The sequence below is a fragment of the Cotesia glomerata genome, linkage group LG5, assembly GCF_020080835.1.
Source record: "Cotesia glomerata isolate CgM1 linkage group LG5, MPM_Cglom_v2.3, whole genome shotgun sequence".
NCBI classification, from domain to species: Eukaryota; Metazoa; Arthropoda; class Insecta; order Hymenoptera; family Braconidae; genus Cotesia; species Cotesia glomerata.
This window is the reverse complement of record NC_058162.1, coordinates 21,343,142-21,361,696: the sequence shown is the minus strand read 5'-3', so window position 1 is coordinate 21,361,696 and position 18,555 is coordinate 21,343,142. Positions and strand designations below refer to the sequence as shown.

At 34.6% G+C, this 18,555-nt stretch overlaps 2 protein-coding genes across 4 annotated transcripts in view; one reads left to right on the top strand and one right to left on the bottom strand.

Annotated features, from left to right (window-relative positions):
• Positions 1-18,555, bottom strand: part of LOC123265550 (protein-tyrosine sulfotransferase) — a 279,719-nt gene that overhangs the window by 134,077 nt on the left and 127,087 nt on the right. The window lies entirely within an intron of this gene.
• LOC123265551 (cyclin-dependent kinase 9-like) lies at positions 14,147-18,550 on the top strand. Of its 2 annotated transcripts, none has more exons than XM_044729355.1 (2): positions 14,147-14,902; positions 17,655-18,550. In XM_044729355.1, the coding sequence occupies exons 1-2, from the start codon at positions 14,278-14,280 to the stop codon at positions 18,056-18,058; spliced, it is 1,029 nt and encodes a 342-aa protein (XP_044585290.1). In that variant the 5' UTR covers positions 14,147-14,277; the 3' UTR covers positions 18,059-18,550. The 2 variants fall into 2 exon arrangements, with proteins under 2 accessions (XP_044585290.1, XP_044585289.1); XM_044729354.1 differs by having other exon boundaries at positions 14,148-14,897; positions 17,650-18,550.

Genomic DNA, 18,555 nt, shown 5'->3' with positions numbered 1-18,555 from the left:
TGTGAAACCCGGAAACACTGTAACTTGTGAAAAAATCCATTATTTGAGTTAAATTTTTTTTTTTTTAAATTCTAATCGACGATTGTAGGTCACTGAATGCGAATGGTTAATTGATTCAATGTCGTTTAATTACAATTAATAAAAAACGAAAACTACAAGACTGTATATCTATATATATCCACGTAAAATTAACATGGATGGTGATACATCTATCTATAGATATTATGTACATTTTATTCCACCAGGGGCGCTTGTGCAGTACCTTCCTACTACAGCTGTTTTTTCGGCAATTAATTTTGAACGACTTAAGTTTTTTTTTTTTTTTTTTTTTTATATTTCATAATTAAATGAGCATTATGAGTCGTGCACTTTTGGATTTTCCAAACTTTTTATATATAATATATGGGTGATTCTCTGTAAGCACGTCTTAAATCTGTACAAAATTGTCCGACCAAATTATTTTTGATTTTATTAGAAAAAAAATTAACAAGGGCTACAAAACTATCAGCTTAATTATAATAAATAAACAGCCGAATTAATTTTTGCTTTTTCGATATTTGTGTATCTTTTGCCATATAACATGACAGGGGACTGACTGCCAGGGGACTGATTTTTTTTATGAAATTGAGAAAAATCAAGTAAACTATTTCAGTGCATTCAACTTTTTAAGTTCTCAATGAATGTTTACATTAATTAGAATAATATTAAGACTTATGGATCCAATTTTATAAATAAATTATAAACAAAAATATCTGCCAGGGGACTGAGTTTTGAAGTGGCCCAGACACATATTTCCAGAAATAACGGTGCTTTGACACTAAATAAAATGGCGATAAAGCGCTAACAGCCCTATGGTTATTAACTTACGGCTATTTAGATTCTTATAAACCTTACAAAAGGTAAAATAACACGCTAGATTTTTTTTTTGGCTTTGTACTTCTGGCAGGGGACTGATCTTAAAATACCTGGGACAAACTTTGGTTTAATGAATTTAATGAAACAAATTAACTTTCGGTACTTTTTATTTAAGAAGATTGTTAGTTAACTAATTAAGTTTATAAACATTATGGATCAAATTATATATTGTTGACGAATAACTTAAAATTTAATGTTAAAGTTTTAATTTTGGGACTGGGACAGCCCAGGGGACTGACATTTCGATGGTTTTCGAATTTATAGCAAAAAAAAACGAAATTTATTTGATTTTAGTTTTCAACGCTCCAAATAGAAATGTTTTTTTACTTTCGTAATAAATTTTTTTTAGTAACAAAATAACAATTTTTCTAATAAAAAAATGCATGGGACAGCAAAAAACATCCTTACAGAGAATCACCCATATATAAACACATAAAATATATGAAAAATTGATGCGGGTACTCAAATAAAAGGTCTCGATGAGTGTAATGTCGGAGTGAGGTTATATCTTTTAAAATGTCAATAGTTGACAAGATAGCAATGTCAGTTCTTAATTATTGACATTTTTTAATATATAAGCTCATCCTGATGTCACACTCACCAAGAGCTTTCATTTGAGTACCCACATGCATTTTGATATATTTTTCATATATACATATATATAATATATATATAAATATATGAAAAATTGATGTGGGTACTCAAATAAAAGGTCTCGATGAGTGTAATGTCGGGATGAGCTTATATCTTTAAAAATGTCAATAGTTAACAAGATAAAAGGTCATTTCTTAATTATGTGTCTAAAAATGGAGCATTTTCGAATGCAGCCTAAATACTTATCATGATAAATTGACTATCGGTGAGAATGATATGAAACCTTGAAAAGGCGGAAATTCAAGTCAAAGCTTTTGCAATGACACTAAATTTCACAAAAAAAAAAAAAACCGATTTTATCATATGACTATCCTGGAGACAAAATTTTTGTTATTCTCTTAATAATATAGATATACTTTTTTCAATACTCACTCTTATGTCAAACATTAGAATGTTATTATATTCTGACTCTAAAATCAAAAAAATTTAGTTTTTTAGTTTTTTATACTTCCTGTTTATTTTTTTTTATGATTGCAATCATGATGATTTTAACTATCTCCGATGATAAAAGTTACCATCTAGATGATAAACCGTATCATCATAATTGTGGGAATTAATATATACTAATTGTACTAATTATAATCGTCGGATAGTTGCATTTATCATCTTAACTTTGTAAAAGTTAATAACCATCCTGGATAGTAGAAGCTATAAAATAGGGTGGTTACCGTAAACATAAAATTCTCTCCTTGTAAAAAAAAAATTGAAAACTTTCAAAACTTGAAAAATAAAAAAACATTCAAGCTTCAGTATTAATAAATTTTAAATGAAATCGGATGTAAGGCAGCTTTCATGAAAAAAAAAATTGCGATATCCTACCACATTTCTGTAAATTGAATCTGAAAGCTTGATATATAAGATTTAATTTGCTTACTTATTTTTAACTTCCCGCTAAGAAAATCGAAGATTTTCAAAAATCGGGAAGTTATTGTTTTCACCCCGTTTTGCAAAAATCGAGTTTTCATCAGATCTCGACTTTTTAAAATTTTCTTTTTATCGTAGTCTACTCGGTGTATTTAAATCTACAGATTAAAACCCCGCCAGGTTTTTTTCTTTCAGATAAGCCAATCAGCTGATACCATGATGGAAGTGAGCGTCAATTTTTTTCGAAGCGGGTGTCTTCAGGCTACTACAACTTTAATTCTATTGAATGTTTTTAGCTAAAAATTTAAGTGTATACTCTTGAAATATGTATAAATAAATGGTAAAAAGTTCAAAAATTTATCTCTTCATTGATCTTTACAAAAAAATCCCAAAAAAATGCTCAAAAATCCGGGCGTCAAATCAAAAGACCCCCTTAAGTTAAAATTTAGTTTTTCCACAATATAAAACCAATATATTGGTTTTATACATATATGTCTAATAATAATTCTACTTTCCGTGTGTGGTGAGCTGCATTAAATTTTTTTTTAATTTTCTTGAGATTTCTGTAAATTTGTAAAGGAAAGTGATGGTTCTTAGGAATTAACTTTTTCTTTATTATTATTATCATCATCAATATAACAATTTTAATAATATTTTGTAACAAAGACTTATTTCCGTAGAAATAATGGTGTGAAGCCTTGAATTTTTCTTATTTAAAATTTCTTCTCTTCATTTACCATCTACTTAAATGAAGGTAAAGAGCACAAGAAAGGAAACTTGCTTGTTTTTTTTTTTTTTTTTTTTTTTTTTTTTTAAAAATTTTAAGCCTCATTGAAAATTCTTTGTGTATATAAGTAGACTGGGTAAAAGCTTATCCGTCTGGTGCTTTAAAAGCACGTTGTGCTTCCGACGATATTAGAAATTCTTCCCCGGATTAGGATACTTTAAATTCTACAGAATTAAGACTGCTTCGTTACAATTTTTTTCTTTTCTTTTCCGTATTTTATAAATTTTGAAATTTAAAATATCTGTGAAATGAAAAATTAAAAAATTTCAATATTAAAATTTTTCCATGTATGTTTTTTACCATCAATAAAAAAGTAATTTTCATCGCAATTCCATTTTACAAATAAAAGTGTAAAATACAATTTTCCAGTTATAGAATAATTGTTCTTCGATAATTTATGGGGAAAAAATGAAATACACTAGCTGGCATAAATGAATACTTTTAAATTTTATTTTCGATATAATCTCCGATATGACGAATTTTTTTTACAGCAAAATTTCGGATTGAAATAAAATAATTAAAATAAATTTAATACTCTCTATATTTCCGATACTGAATTCACAGATACGAGAACAAGATTAAAGTGGTTCGAAATGGAATAAAAAAAAATAAAAGTCGAGCGAGGGAATGGAATGTCGAATGAAAAAGTGCTAGGAAAATCCACAAATACAAGTGTGGGTTTAATTAACGAACGACAGGGAATAGCACAAGCTCTAATAGAGAAACTAAAGTTCCGAGTCACATAAGAGCTAATACTGATAGTAAATTAGTTGGTAAATAAATTATTTTCAATTTTTTTTTTTTTTTTTTTTTTTTTACTAAATCTAATTAATTTTGAATTAACTTTTGAAAGCGAGTCGGTTGTTTCTGAGGATCCTTTTAATTTATTAAGCTTACAAATAAATTAAATTATGCGCAGTATCAAAAGTTCAAAATTGAACGAAGGAATTATGTTATTGTCGATTATTTACGTAATTTTCATTTCAAATATTTTGTGGTAGCTTTACTCATTAAGGTAGTTGGGTCATGCGAGCAAAATTTCAAGAAACCTTCCAAATTTATAATATAAGTAATTAAATGTATAATGCACATGCTGTTAAAATTTGGAGATGATTTACCACGTCTAATCGAAAACGCAATTGAAAATGACATTTTTACACAGGCGGTATGGGAAAAAAGAGAGAAAACAGAGAAGTTTTATTATTTTTGTATTGGAGAAATTTTAAAAATTTCGCAAAAAACTAACATTACTTAGATTAATACATGTATAATTACCCTAAAAAATTCTGGGATTCCCTACCACATAGTTTTTGAGAAATCATTGATAAACTAGTAAAGTAAATAAATAAAGTCATGCGTGAAAGTAAGTGAGCAATAGCCCGTAAGAGAAGCGACACTAGCAAATGAAAGACAGCAGTAGCATACATGAACTATAGGTTGAAAAAGAACTACCTTAAGCTAGTTAGGAGGACCTAAATAGTTTTAATTTTCCTATTATAATAGGTTTATAGTTTACAAATATTTTATAAACCTATTTATAATTTCCTATTATAATTTTAACTAAATTTTATAATTATTATTATAAACTCACATTAAGATGATCCTCTTCACATTCCTTTCTCAATCCTTTCCTACCAATATCCTGTTACGTGAATGTGGAACGCTTCATGTAATAATTACCGTAAATCCTATTCTTTCCCGCTTCACAGCATTATTTATATTTGTAAAAATGCTTACCGTAAGATGGACGGTGTGGCTTAATGTATATAGAATAAGCGAAAGGAAATTTAGTATAGACCGGATAGCTCAAATGGTAGAGTAGCCGACATGTCTTCGGAAGGTTCTGGGTTCGAATCCCAGTCCGAGCTATCTAATAATTTTTTCTCGCATATTCTATAAACTCAAATATAAATAATGCTGTGAAGCGGGAAAGAATAGGAGTTACGGTAATTATTACGTGAAGCGTTCCACATTCACGTAACAGGATATTGGTAGGAAAGGATTGAGAAAGGAATGTTGAGAGGATCATCTTAATGTGAGTTTAAAGAATATGCGAGAAAAAAATTATTAGATAGCTCAGACTGGGATTCGAACCCAGAACCTTCCGAAGACATGTCGGCTACTCTACCATTTGAGCTATCCGGTCTATAAACCTATAAACCTAACTAATAATAATAATAATAGTTAAAAGGACCCAAAACCGAGCCCTGTGGTACTCCTCCGGTTATTTCGTACTCCCTTGGACCGTTTTTCGTGTCATATTTGAGGACTCTGTCTGTAAAGTAGTTTGATACCATTCTGCGTAGGTATCCTGGCACTTCTTTATCTTCAAGAGCTCGCATGATGCAGTCCCAGTTAGCGGAATTGAAGGCATTTTTGATGTCCAAGGCAGCCACTAAACAATATTTCTTTCTGCCACGTTCCCATCTCTTTCCAGCGATTGCCTCCTTAGCTGTATCGACCACCAGGTTGATCGCATCCAGCGTTGATCGTCCTTTCCGGAAACCATACTGGCCTTCTGCTAGGAGTGGATCGACGGCTGCTTCTATTCGTTGGTGCATTATACGCTCTAATATCTTACCCGCTGTATCCAGCATGCAGAGTGGTCGGTAGGATGATGGCTCGTCCGGTGGCTTCTTCCCTTCAGGGAGAAGTACAAGTCTTTGCTGTTTCCATCTTCTAGGAAAAATCCCTTCTTTGAGGCACAAATCGTAGGTATCTAAGAATAGATTTGGCGCTGCTTTAATAGCTGCTTTTAATGCAATATTCGGGATTCCATCCAATCCCGGCGCCTTATTATTCCCTACTCGGTTACACGCCTCCATCAGTTCCTCTTCTGTGACAGGTGGAATGTCTTCTCGATTTACTGGCAATGAAGAATAGCCGAACTTACTTTGTCGAGGAAACAGCGTAGAAACTATTCTTACCAGGAGCTGTGGACACGTAGGTGATGGCATTGGCTGGCGCTTCAGGTGGGTCATGACCACCCTATACGGTCTGCCCCATGGGTCCTTTTCTACCTCATCGACGAGTTCCTTCCAACAGCATCTTTCGCTATCTTTGATGGCCTTGTTCAGTTCTCGATGGGCCTTTTTGTATTCTGCGACCAGCTCCACAGAGTTAGGTCGTCGGTGGCCACGCTGTGATAATCTTCTCTTTTTGTGACAAGCTGTGCGAAGGGCGTTAATCTGATCATTCCACCAGTGCACCGATGGTCTTTTATTGATGCCACGCTTACGGGGCATGCAGGTGTCGCACGCCTGGGCAATTCTCGTCATTAAGTCTTTCGTCTTCTCTACAGCATTTCCTGTGATGATGGTCGAGTCACTGTCTAAGGCTACTACCAAAGCTTCCGAGTCAAAGTCTTTCACTTTCCATCCAGCTGCATTAGTTTGTCTAGTTGCTCTTTGAGGGTTCCGTCCAGCCGATATTTCCCAAAGTATTGCACTGTGGTCGCTGGCGGTGTAGGTGTTTAAGACTTCCCAAGAATAGTTTCCTTTCAATAAGCTGCTGCTGACGAATGTGAGGTCTATTATCGAACTAACCTCTCCCTTGGTATATGTTGGTGTCCCCTGCTATAGCTACTGGGTAGTATTGCTTTGCGTCTTCGGTCAGTCGATCCAGGAAGTCAGTAAAGTCGGCAATGGAAAGGCTAGGTGGTGCATAGCAACTATAAAAATGGATGTCGTTAATAGAAGCTGCTACAAAGCCGATGCTATCATTGCTCACTATGCTCTGGAAGGGGAGTTTGCCACAGGACCAGATGACAGCCTTGGTGGTGCTGTCAGTTTCCCACGGTTGGTTATTTAGGTGTCTGTATGGCTCTGCTATTATTACTAAATCAAGCTCTAATTCACGCACGGTCTGCACGAGCAGGTCATGCACGGCCTCACAGTGATTGAGGTTAAGCTGTAATATCCTCATATTTGCTTGCTTGTCATTCTCTGGAGTGCCTCTTTGTATACCGGGCACCTGTATGTGCCGGCGTGATGGGCAGCGTTCTCTGCGCTCTTATTTTCCGCGCATAATACACACTTCGCTGGGTTCTTACAGTCCGCAATCTTGTGTCCTTCTTGGCCGCATCTAATGCATAGCTTGAATCGATCTGTCTTGCTTCTGCACTGGGATCCGTGGTGCCCGAAATGCCAGCATTTGTAACATTGGGTAGGTTTCCTCGTGGCTCTAATTCGGCAGTTGACCCAGCCAATTCGGATTTTACCGCTTCCTTCTAATATCTTCTGAGCTGCTGCAGCCGGTAGTGTCACGACAGCGGTTTAGGTACCTCTGTAGGCTTTGCGGATCTTGATTGTCTCTGGTGGTATTTCGCAGAGCTCCTTGGTTACCGTATACAGGGCAGCCTGAATATCCTCCTTTGTTGTGGTGTCATCTAGGTCTCGGATCTCGATGTCTTCTTGTGGCCCTTTGCAGATCACTTTGGCCTCCTCCTTAAGAATGTTTGCGATGGTCTGTTGCAGGCCTTGGCCTTTGTCCACACTCTTCCGCGAAATCGTAATCAGCAAGTCCCCGCTTCTGGTCTTGTTGATCTTGTCCACCGTTGTGCGAACCTGCTCATCAGGGACGTCCTTCTTTATGCGACGCAGAATCTCGGCGTACTTTGCTTTCTCGGCCGGGCGAATGATCAGTGCGTCGGGTCTGATCCATTTGAGCGGTTTTTTGCGCTTAGGCTCCGGCCTGGGCATCTTTGAAGGCTCTTTTGGGAGCTGTTCTTTGGCTAGCCTCCATTTCTCTTTCCTTGTGTGGACATCTTTCCAATCAGTCGCGTCTTTTTTTTCGGCGTTCTGCTTCATCACGTTTTTCGGAAGACTTGGTTTCAAGTCCTTTCTCTTCGTCAATCGCCCCTCTATTCCATCTGGGGAGTTTCGGTCCTTCCTTTTGTTAGACTTGTGGGAAGTATGACCTTCGTCATTAGTATGAGATTCACCGTCACCATCGCCTCCGGTGTCCATTGATTCTTCGATCTCCACAGTAAGTTGACTGCTCTTCTCCGGCGTAAGGCGAGGAGTGAGTCATCGAGGTGACTGCCATTCTTCGTCCAGTGTTTTAAACCTTCGAAGGGTGTTAACTACCCCGGTTGCCTTGGCCTTTACCTCTTTATGGATATTGACCTTTGATTGGACAAACTCATGCAGTTCGCTGGTCAGCTTTTCGAGGCGTTCCAGCGCTTGCGTTCTCTTCATCTCAGCGCTTGCTGTAATCGCTGCTTCTTGGGCGTGAGGCCTACTAATACTCCTGTCCTTTTCTTGTTTTTTCGTTTCTTCCATGATTTTGAGTGATACTTCAAAGCAAAAGGTCGTCTCCGAACGCGATGCCTCCGGAAGTGGAGGGGTGATCACTCTTACAGCTACCTCCATTGCCATAAGAGCTTTCGGTCATTGAAGCGGGAAATCTCAACCGCTTCGACCCTGCACCTGCTTCCTTCATCGGCTTCCTCTTGCTCCCGTGGGTGCGGCACGTAGATGCCGGGAGTTACCACGTACACCGCGCTATAAGGACCATTTCGCACATCTCTTTCGAGCAGCGTCACCGTATCCACTTGCGTACGTGACCCTAGGTCAGATGGTGTGACCAACCCCTCCTGCCGAAAGGGGAGTTTTCGTTTTTTACCGCGAGAGCTATTTTATTTCGCTCTAACCCTCTGCTCCGATGAACAGCGAGCTTTCTCCGACCAACAAGGATACACGGACGGTGGCTGTTACTCTTCAGCTCCGATGCCTGATTTGGTCCGCGAGGGCTATTTTATTTCGCCCCAATCCGCCGATCTTACGACCGGTTAGGACCCTCCCTATCCGCCACCTGGGGACCTGCCCGGTGGGAGTTTGGCTTCTTCCGACGGGTGTGTGTGTGTGTGTGTGTGTGTGTGTGTGTGTGTGTGTGTGTGTGTGTGTGTGTGTGTGTGTGTATGCTGTATGTAAATCTCTAATAACTTTTGAACGGATCATCCGATTCGATCGAAATAAGCGGCGTTCTGAAGAGTTTCTTTGCCCCTAGTCGATTGCTACCAGCCCGGTCAAAATCGGTTAGTTTGTTCGTGAGATATCGTTGTCGAAAAAAATTGAAAAAAATGTTTTTTTCAGAATTTCTATGAAATTTTTAGTCTGACCAGTTTACGTTTAAAGATTTTTTAAAGAACTCAAAAAACTGCGTTGAATAAATCACGAGAAAATCGGTTAATTCATTCAAAAGTTATTGCGGTTTGAAAATTCAAAAAATAGTGTTCTATAAAACTGCCATTAGCTTTTTGAGCTCGAAGAGCTCAAAATCACAGAACAGCGATTCATTTGAGCTCGGAGAGCTCAAAATTACACTAAAATTATATTTTTGAGCTCAAAGAGCTTAGAAAATAAGTGAATTGTTGAGCACTTAGGTATGGAGGTAGCGGGAAGTTGCAGGGATGGCTTTTAGGGTCAACCGTTTTCCTAATTTTTTTTTCTGTAATAAACACGATCTTTAAGAATAGAATTCTTTTAGGAATATTTTATTGCATTTTCCATCATTTTAGAAAGATAACTAAGCTATGAAGTATTGAAAAAATATAAATATATATATATATATACATATATAAACTTTTGAACCATATGCATTTTCTGAATCCGCTTGACGAGCTGAGTCGAAATATAGCAAAATTTTTCAAAAGTTCCGTCATGAGGACCAATGCAATAGTTAGATTTCTATAAAATCTACTAAAAACAAAAGTGGAGATGAAGAATTGAGGATAACCAGACAACTATTGTAGCTAACAACTTTCAAGACTTACATTTATCCATAAGTACTTCTGCTGCTATCATTATCATTATTTTCAGCATTATCATGGTTATGAAAATGTCTACCTCTAATTCATTTCTTCAGAAGTTCTTCTGTATAAATCCTTTGAGTTAATCAGCATGAAAAAGTATTCATCGCTATCAAACTTTAATGACTTGGCTTTATAATAGTTATAACTAAGTAGTTCAAGTTTCATTTTGTTCATTTTTAGTTTGCAGCTATAATGTCTTTGTAATGTCGTTTTGTATAATTCACTTATTCTTTATTTAGTTTGTTGTATCAAATTAACATATAAAATATTGATGTTAACGTTTTACAAAAGAACACGTTATTTAACTAAGTAATAGAAATATGTTACATTTTTATAAATATTTTCTACAAAAAAGGTTTTCTATGATTTTTCCGTATTTTCAATATGTGGTAAAAAATATTGAGTTTTAATTTTCTTGAAAAGAACTTTTCTAGTTATACTTTCAAATGCAGTTGTTAATTTCGAACTTTGGCTTAGAATTCTGTCTAAAGAGTTAAAGATACAAAATTGATAAGAATCTTTTCGATAGAGAATTTCATTTCCTACAAACAGGTTTTATATAACTTTTCCGTATCTTTAACCCTAGACTGGTCAACAAACGCGACCTAACGACTTTGGTCAAGTGATAAGGGATTTGCCGCAATGCTTTTAAAGCGTACAGTGTTGCCAGTTCATACACGTTTGACAGGCAAAGACTAGAGGTGTTTTCGGCAACACCGCTGACAAAAAACTACTTACGACTCTGGTCAAGCGATGAAGAAAGTCCCGCGAATTGTCACAAATTTTTTTTCAGCAATTTAACGTTTTAGAAGATGTTTGAAAAAATTATTAATACATTCTAAAATATTCAAGGAACAAAGTCAAATTTTTTTGAATAATTTTAGTAAATATTAAAGATGTAATAAAAAAAAATATAATTGAGCGCGGCGTCACGCTCATACGTTGACCAGTCTAGGGTTAATATCTAAGCTGGAATTCTCCAAAAACTATTTATCTGAATTTGAGATAAAAAACATTGTGATTATCATGTCGTTCAAAATTTTTTCAATTTATTGTTATCCTGAAATCTGTCTAAATAAGTCTAAAATTTTTGACGAAGAAATTCTGAAACTGTTAGTGATTGAAGGAATTATTTATAAGTATCTCTGAAACCTCCTGAGGTATGTATAAGATGAATTGTTATTCTTGAAGCTTTCAAACGATTGGTAGTTTAATCTTCCACGAAAATTTTAGTATGTTTAATAAAAAAGGCAGCGGAGCTTATGAAACGTAATAGTTTTAGTTGTAAGCTTTGCGATTTCCCTCGTGGCTCGTGGTTCTTCGCACCTGGTTGCAAGCACAACCATTTGTCTGTCTGTAGCTTGTATCAAAAAACAGAGAATTATTATTGAACCGAAAATTTTATTATTAAAAAACATCGATTTAGTATTGCCCGTAATCATTAGGGAGCAGTTAAGTATCGTCGAAAGATAAATTATTATGGATCACTTTTGTCATTGCTTTTTGGAATTGAAAAAATGGAAAATTGCGAAACGCGATAATTTGCAATTATGATTTTAGTAGTTCAGGAGGTTACTATTGAATAACTTCCACTTTTAGAATCGCTATAATTCAGAAATAGTGTCTTCGAGCTCAAAAATCTTCTAGGAGTTGAATAAAACACCATTTTTCGAATTTTTAAACCGCAATAACTTTTGAATAAATGAACCGATTTTTACGTGGTTTGTGGCATTCAACGCAGTTTTTAAAGCCTCATGAAGAACCTTTAAGTTTAAATTTTTGGAATCGATCGGTAAAGCCATTTAAAAGTTATTCCAAAAAAACCGCATTTGAAAAAAATTTATTTGCAGTTTTTTTAAGATTTCTTAAAATCTACTGGTTCGAATCGGTCCAAATTATGACCAAAATCTAAGTTTAGTCAAGCCCTTTCGAATGGTGCCAACCGCGATGAAATCGGTCAAGCCGTTCAAAAGTTATGAGAGGTTTACATACGGCCGTACACACACACACACACACACACACACACACACACACACACACACACACACACACACACATACAGACGTACGGACATCAACGCGGAAACATTCGGGGAGGCTTCCTAGGACCTCAAAACGTCAACATCCGTTGAAAACTCGATTTTCGAAAAACGGGGTGAAACCAATAACTTCCCGATTTTTGAAAATTTTTAATTTTTTTAGCGGGAAGTTAAAAATATAATTTGGATCTAAAGAGTCTTCAAAGTTGTAATACAAAATTCTGCAGATTGTTTGATGAAAAATTGAAAATTTGTTGAATTAAGTGTTGCGAATAAAAGAAAGAACAAAATTTTGACAAAAGAAGAAACTTTATACGAATTATGACGGATCCAAAAAAGAAAATGTGATGCGGAAACATAAAAAAGGAACAAAATCAATAATAAGATCTGTTTCAAGTACGTCGTTTGAATTCTAACGGAAAGAAACCCGTTTTGCCGGAAGGATATCCTATTGGCTGGTCAAGTGAAAGAGGATCTATTTTTCCTCTTTTCTTCCGAGACTGAGGAATGCATCGATTCCAAGTTGAAAAAAGCTATAAAAACTCCACTGAAAGAAACAGACGGCAAGGCCAGAGTAAATCGAACAAAGTCGACCTCAAGAGCCAGAGCCAGAACAAAATAAAAGAAATAAAAAAAAAAATAGAGAAAAACAAATGAATAAAGAAAAAATTAGATAGAAGAATAAAGAGGAGTCGAATTGCTCGAAAAGGTCCTGAGAGTAATGAGAGAATAAAAAAATCACGACAGTACTTGGTGGAAAAATTTTATGTTTTTGTGCATTGATTTCCCATCGGCTGAAAATTTTGTCGGGAAAAATTCTTTACCTTCGAGCCATTGTTTTTATTGTTTTTACCGTTATTTCAAATGAAATATTTTATTTGCAAAACATGAATGGAAATTTATAAAGACAAGGTTAGTTTATTGATAACTAAGTTTTTTTGTATTAAATTTTAAATGGAGTTAATAAATCCTATGTTCACTAAGAAGCCTTTTTCTTGAACAATCAATCGAAAGATGAGTAACAGATTGAAAAATTTTCCGGAAACTAAAAATGAAGAACTCGAATTGGGATTAAAATTTTTATTGTTTGAAGAAATTGCTTACACAAATATTTTAATGAGTTTCAATATGACTAAACTGACGAATTTAATAAATTATATTATTTATTAAAATCGAAAAATCTTTCAAATATACGAAATTCATAAATTTTTTCCGGCTTTGAAGATTGCTCAAAAGTTTATGATTTAAAACATCGAAATTGCCATGAACATGAATGTTTCAATGCTTAAACTCATTAGTAATTACTTTCATCAAGTTACATTAAGAATATAAAAGATACTAACGGCCAGTCGATTTTAGTTTTTGTTAATTACAATTAAACAACATTAAATTAAACTGTCTCAGGTAATACGAACTCAGTTGCTGAAATTCTGAAGCTAATAAAAAAAACCTAATTTCGATACGTTAATTTTTTCGGGAGTTAATGTGATTACTTACAAACAGAAAATAGGAACAGTCATTTTGACGTCCAGATAAATTTTTATCAATTTTTTTCAAAGCAGCAAAATAATATAATTTTTGATAAAATGTAAAATTGATTATTTGGAGTATTTTCATGATGTACGTCTACTCATCTTATCTTCTAAGTACCATGAGGATGTAATATTGATTTCAAAAACATTCACGTTATGAGAAATACAATATCAAATATTACAATTACTTAAGACTAAAAATCAGTAAAAATAGTTATTGATTCTATTTCTTCAATCGAATTTTGTTTGGATTGTCAACAAATCACAATACCATAAATTAAATCATCACTTATTACAATCAACACCAAGGTCGTGAAAAGTATAATTGATTCTAGCAAAACACAATGAGTCATATTTCTTTGAAATTTTCTTCAAATACCAGATCTTCAATACTCAATGTATGTTGGAAATCAAATCTCAGCTATTTAAAAAAAAAAATTTTTTTCCATTGAATTTCAAGCATTCCATCCTTGAGTGTAATCCGATTACTTTAAACCAAAATATAATATTATATATATTAACGAAATGATGACTAATTCTCTCCACTACAGTTAGTATTTTCTTTCATTAGCTCGGTGTTCAAACGTTTGAACTATCAATCAGTGCTCATTTGTGAACTAGTACTTGTTCCTTAAAAATCATACAAAAACGTAGTGCAAAGTTTCCTTTCAAGATGTCTTCAGGTCAAGAAATTCATAAGTATCTAAAATTGAATAAAATTGGACAAGGCTCCTTGGCCGAAGTTTTCATGGCCAAAGATAGGATTATAAAAAAATTATTCGCTATGAAGCTATCCATACAAAGTAATATTGAAGAATCAAACAAGCTAGTTGTGATCAGAGAAGCAAAGATCCTGAAAACACTGAACCATCAGAACATCATCAAGCTTCTGGATTACAGTGACTCCGCTGAACAATCAATAGTTCTAAGTCGCCATCCGTCATCTGTTTTATCAATCATTGAATTCTGCCCGTGCAGCCTTTCACAATTGATTGTTCACCCGGAATTCCAGTTTGAAGTAACGGAAATAAAAACTATTGTGTGGCAGTTGATATTGGGGCTGAATTACATACACGAAAAGAAAATCTTCCACACAGATCTTCGACCATCTAACATTTTGATGAATAGTAAAGGGGTTGTCAAGCTTTCTGATTTTGGGTTAGCGACTTATCTGAATTCAACCCCGATGAAACAAGATTGGACCTTCCTTTCACCTGCTATGTGGTACGCTCCTCCTGAGGAACTTCTTGGAAAAGGAAATTACAAAGTTCCAGAAGACACGTGGCGACTAGGGTGCACGGAGAAAAAAGTCCCGACTAGAATTTTAGTGAGGCATGCCGAAAAATCAGTTGGGGGTGAAGTTGGCTTTCCGAACTTAGGCTAGCCCAATTCGGATCTTATTTGTTTTAAAATAGGCAAGCCGAACATTGGTATGCCAAAAGAATTCCGCATTCGATGTAATCTCGTAATAGTTTGGCATTGCCTAAGTTCGGCATATCATGGATTGCCTAATTAGTACGAAATAACGGTAACCAAAGGCTTACCGAAATTTGGTTCACCAAGTTCAGACTCACTTCGGAAAACCTATGGCAATGCCTAAGTTCGACATTTCATGGGTTGCCAAACTGTTATGAAATAACGGTAACCAAAGGTTTACCGAAACTTGGCATACCACGATCGAGCTTCTTTAGGCAAAACAGTGGAAATGCCTAAGTTCGGTATGTCATGGATTGCCAAACTGTTATGAAATAACAGCAACCTGTATTCTGAAGCTTGGTCTATCAAAATGAAACTTGACTAGGTAAGTCTGTGGCAAGTCCTCACTTAGGTATAATATCGGAATTCCTAACTCGACCGTTGCAACGGTAACGGAATGTTTGCCGAAGTGTCAGGCTTATAAGTATCTTGAGGCAAGAGGTCGCTCATCATCGGCGTAGCGTCGCGGTATGGTATAGGGCTCTCGTGCGTCGGGTCCAGTGTTCGAGTCTCGCGTTCGACATGTAAAATTTTTAATAATTAATAATTATTAATTATAATTATTCTTAAGGCGAGTGTGAGGTAAATTTAAGTGTTGTGTGTGACTAATGTATCTAACTCCATCATTTCCTCCCCCCTTGACCCATAAAATCGACCAATCAAAAAAAACTTCTTCATAGTAAGAAAAACCCTAAAAAGCGAAAAAAATGACCGAAAATATAAAAAAAAAGTAATACTAAATAAAAAAAAAAAAAAATTTTTTTTTGTTTACTTAATATTTAAAAAATTTTGTCCTAAAGTCGATATTTATAATTAAAATTTAAAAAGTAAATTAAAAAAAATAAGCATTCATTATTATTAATTTTTGCTTTATAATAAAAATAGCTAAAAACAAAAAAAGGATTCAATTTGGATCCTTCCGTGCGAATTTAGTTTCTGAATTGCTGCCTAGTTAGGTAGCCAAATTCGGACCGAATGAGGCTTGGATAGTCACCAGCAAGTGTGGTTTCCAAACCACCGCCTAAGTCGGAAGCCAAGTTAGGCCCAAATTTGCGACTGCGTTACTTCCGGGACGTGGGCCAACTTTGGCTTCCTGGTTCGGCGCGAACTTGGAATTCGGCATGCCTAATTCGAAACGAACCACCGCCGAACTTAAATTTCTGGCCGGGGTATTGCTATTTTCACGATACAGTATAGTGATGATCACGATCCTCGTATGACTATACTTTAGATGTGCATATGCTCGATTTAGTGGATCGTGATTATCACGATCCACATGGATTCGGATATCGAGTGTCTATATTGCTATGGTTTATAGATGATTAAATTGTCTTTAATTAAATGTTAATTATATTTTATTGCAGATTATTGTTTTTTTAGTTTTTTGGTATATTATTGTTATTAACATAAATAAAAATTCCTATTGTAGCTTGATTAGTTTAAAATTTTTGTGTAGATTATGACAGTCAAGAATTGGGTTAGGTTTAAAAATTTTTAAATAATGACTTACAGCAGTTGGACTTTATCTTATATAGCTTTTTTTTTTATTTTTACAAATATATTAGCCTAGAAATTTGTATTATCGAAATATTCATTTAAAAAAGGCAAATACTTTTGTCATAAGAAAAAAATTTTTCAATGGAATTTTTACTCCTTTATTACTGAACGTACTCCATGCAATTATATTTTTTTGTATAAAATAGTATGGGATCAAATCATTTATGCACTGATAGAAGGATTTATTTGTATTAAAAAAATATTTGTTAATAGTTAACAAATCATTTATTAGAGACCATTTTTTAGTATCAAACAAATATTTCTTAGTATTTAAAATGATTTGTTTGTATTTAATAAATCAGATATTCATTTATTAAATATTAATAAATCTTTTTAAATACTAAGAAATATTTGTTAAGGACTAAAAAGTGGTCTCTAATAAATGATTTGTTAAATATTAACAAATATTTTTAACTATAAACAAATCCTTCTATCAGTGTGCTAAAAAAGACTTTTATGAAAACAAGAATTTCATTTATTTAATACAATATATAATGTACATTGTTTCTTCTTATCAACGCAGTAGAATTATATACAATAACCACGGACACGACATTAACACAGTTAACATAGGAAGATTTATTTCTTTACTATAGCCTTCAAAAATCGACACAAGTTTTTCAAGATTCCACTCGAGTAATTTATCAACAACCCAATCATCCATATCGCTGTTGATATTAATTAACTAATTTATGTAATTATCACTATTTCATCACCAAAATTGTAAACTAATCTACTCGTAAGAGTTTCAGACCTGGTTATGCGTGGCGGCGCTGAAGGCGTCGTGGATCGTGATAATCACGATCCGTTTCACCGTAGTAAGGAAACGTTTCTTTATTATCGCAATACGTTTTGACATATTCACTATACCATGGAAAGTTCATATAAGAATCCGAAGCATAGAGTATATCAGGTTATAATATCGTGAAAATGACGATACTGTTTTGAGCTAATCACAATACTACGTTCACGATCCACTGGATCACTATAATAGCAATACTTTTTTCTCCGTGTGCATTATTCCCGAAATGTGGAGGAAGAAGCCGATCATGGAAGGCTGGAACAGAATTGATCAACTGGTCCGGATTTTTGAGCTATGTGGATCTATGCATCTCGCATCGTGGCCGGAAGTGGTAAACTATGAGTTTTTTGACAGAAACGTTTTACCTCTGAACTGCAGGAGAAACATCTTGCCACACCTTGGGCCTATAATTAATGATGAGGAGATCCTTGAAATGATCGACGAGATGTTAGTAATCAGTCCACATTTTCGTCGACCTTTAAGGAAGACGCTAGACTGGCTTCATTTTATAAGTAGAGTCGATTATCAGCCTTGGGTTCTCCGACCGATGCTGGAGAGATATTCGAATTGTACCGGAGTAGACTTCCCGCGTCTGGACTTATTGGATGATGATCATTGAAGGACAATTCATGTTGGTTGACAAAGTTTTGTGGTGATTAATAATTCTTGTGTAAATTTTTTGACAACTTTTAATAGCAAAAGGTTTTATTGATAAATTTTGATTTTTTTTAAATTGTAATAAATGTCTGATTTTTAAATGAAAAATTATGTGTTTTTTTTATTAAGTGCTACTTAATTAGAGGTGGTGGTTTTATTTAAATTGTTTTTGGTAATGTATAAGAAAAAAAAAAGAGAGCAGTTGATAGAAAATTAGTTCGTGTTGGAGAAATTTCCGTAGGTATCCCGGAAGTACGACTTAATAGACTGTCGTTCTAATTTATAGAACACGACCGAGCGGTGCTGAAGTCGACATGAATTATGGATCCAATTAACAGAAAATGTTACCACGCCGACGATAGTAAATCGGGGGATTAAATTTGTTGAAACAAACATTTCGGATTATTATTTTAGTTTTTATTCCGTGTCTCTGGCGATTTTCGAGAAGATTTTTTTTGT

Excerpts from the sequence above, each read along its gene's own strand:
- LOC123265551 (XM_044729355.1), top strand. The coding sequence starts at position 14,278 with ATGTCTTCAGGTCAAGAAATTCATAAGTATCTAAAATTGAATAAAATT. Across the intron at positions 14,903-17,654 it reads CACGTGGCGACTAGGGTGCA|TTATTCCCGAAATGTGGAGG; the intron begins CGGAGAAAAAAG and ends TCTCCGTGTGCA.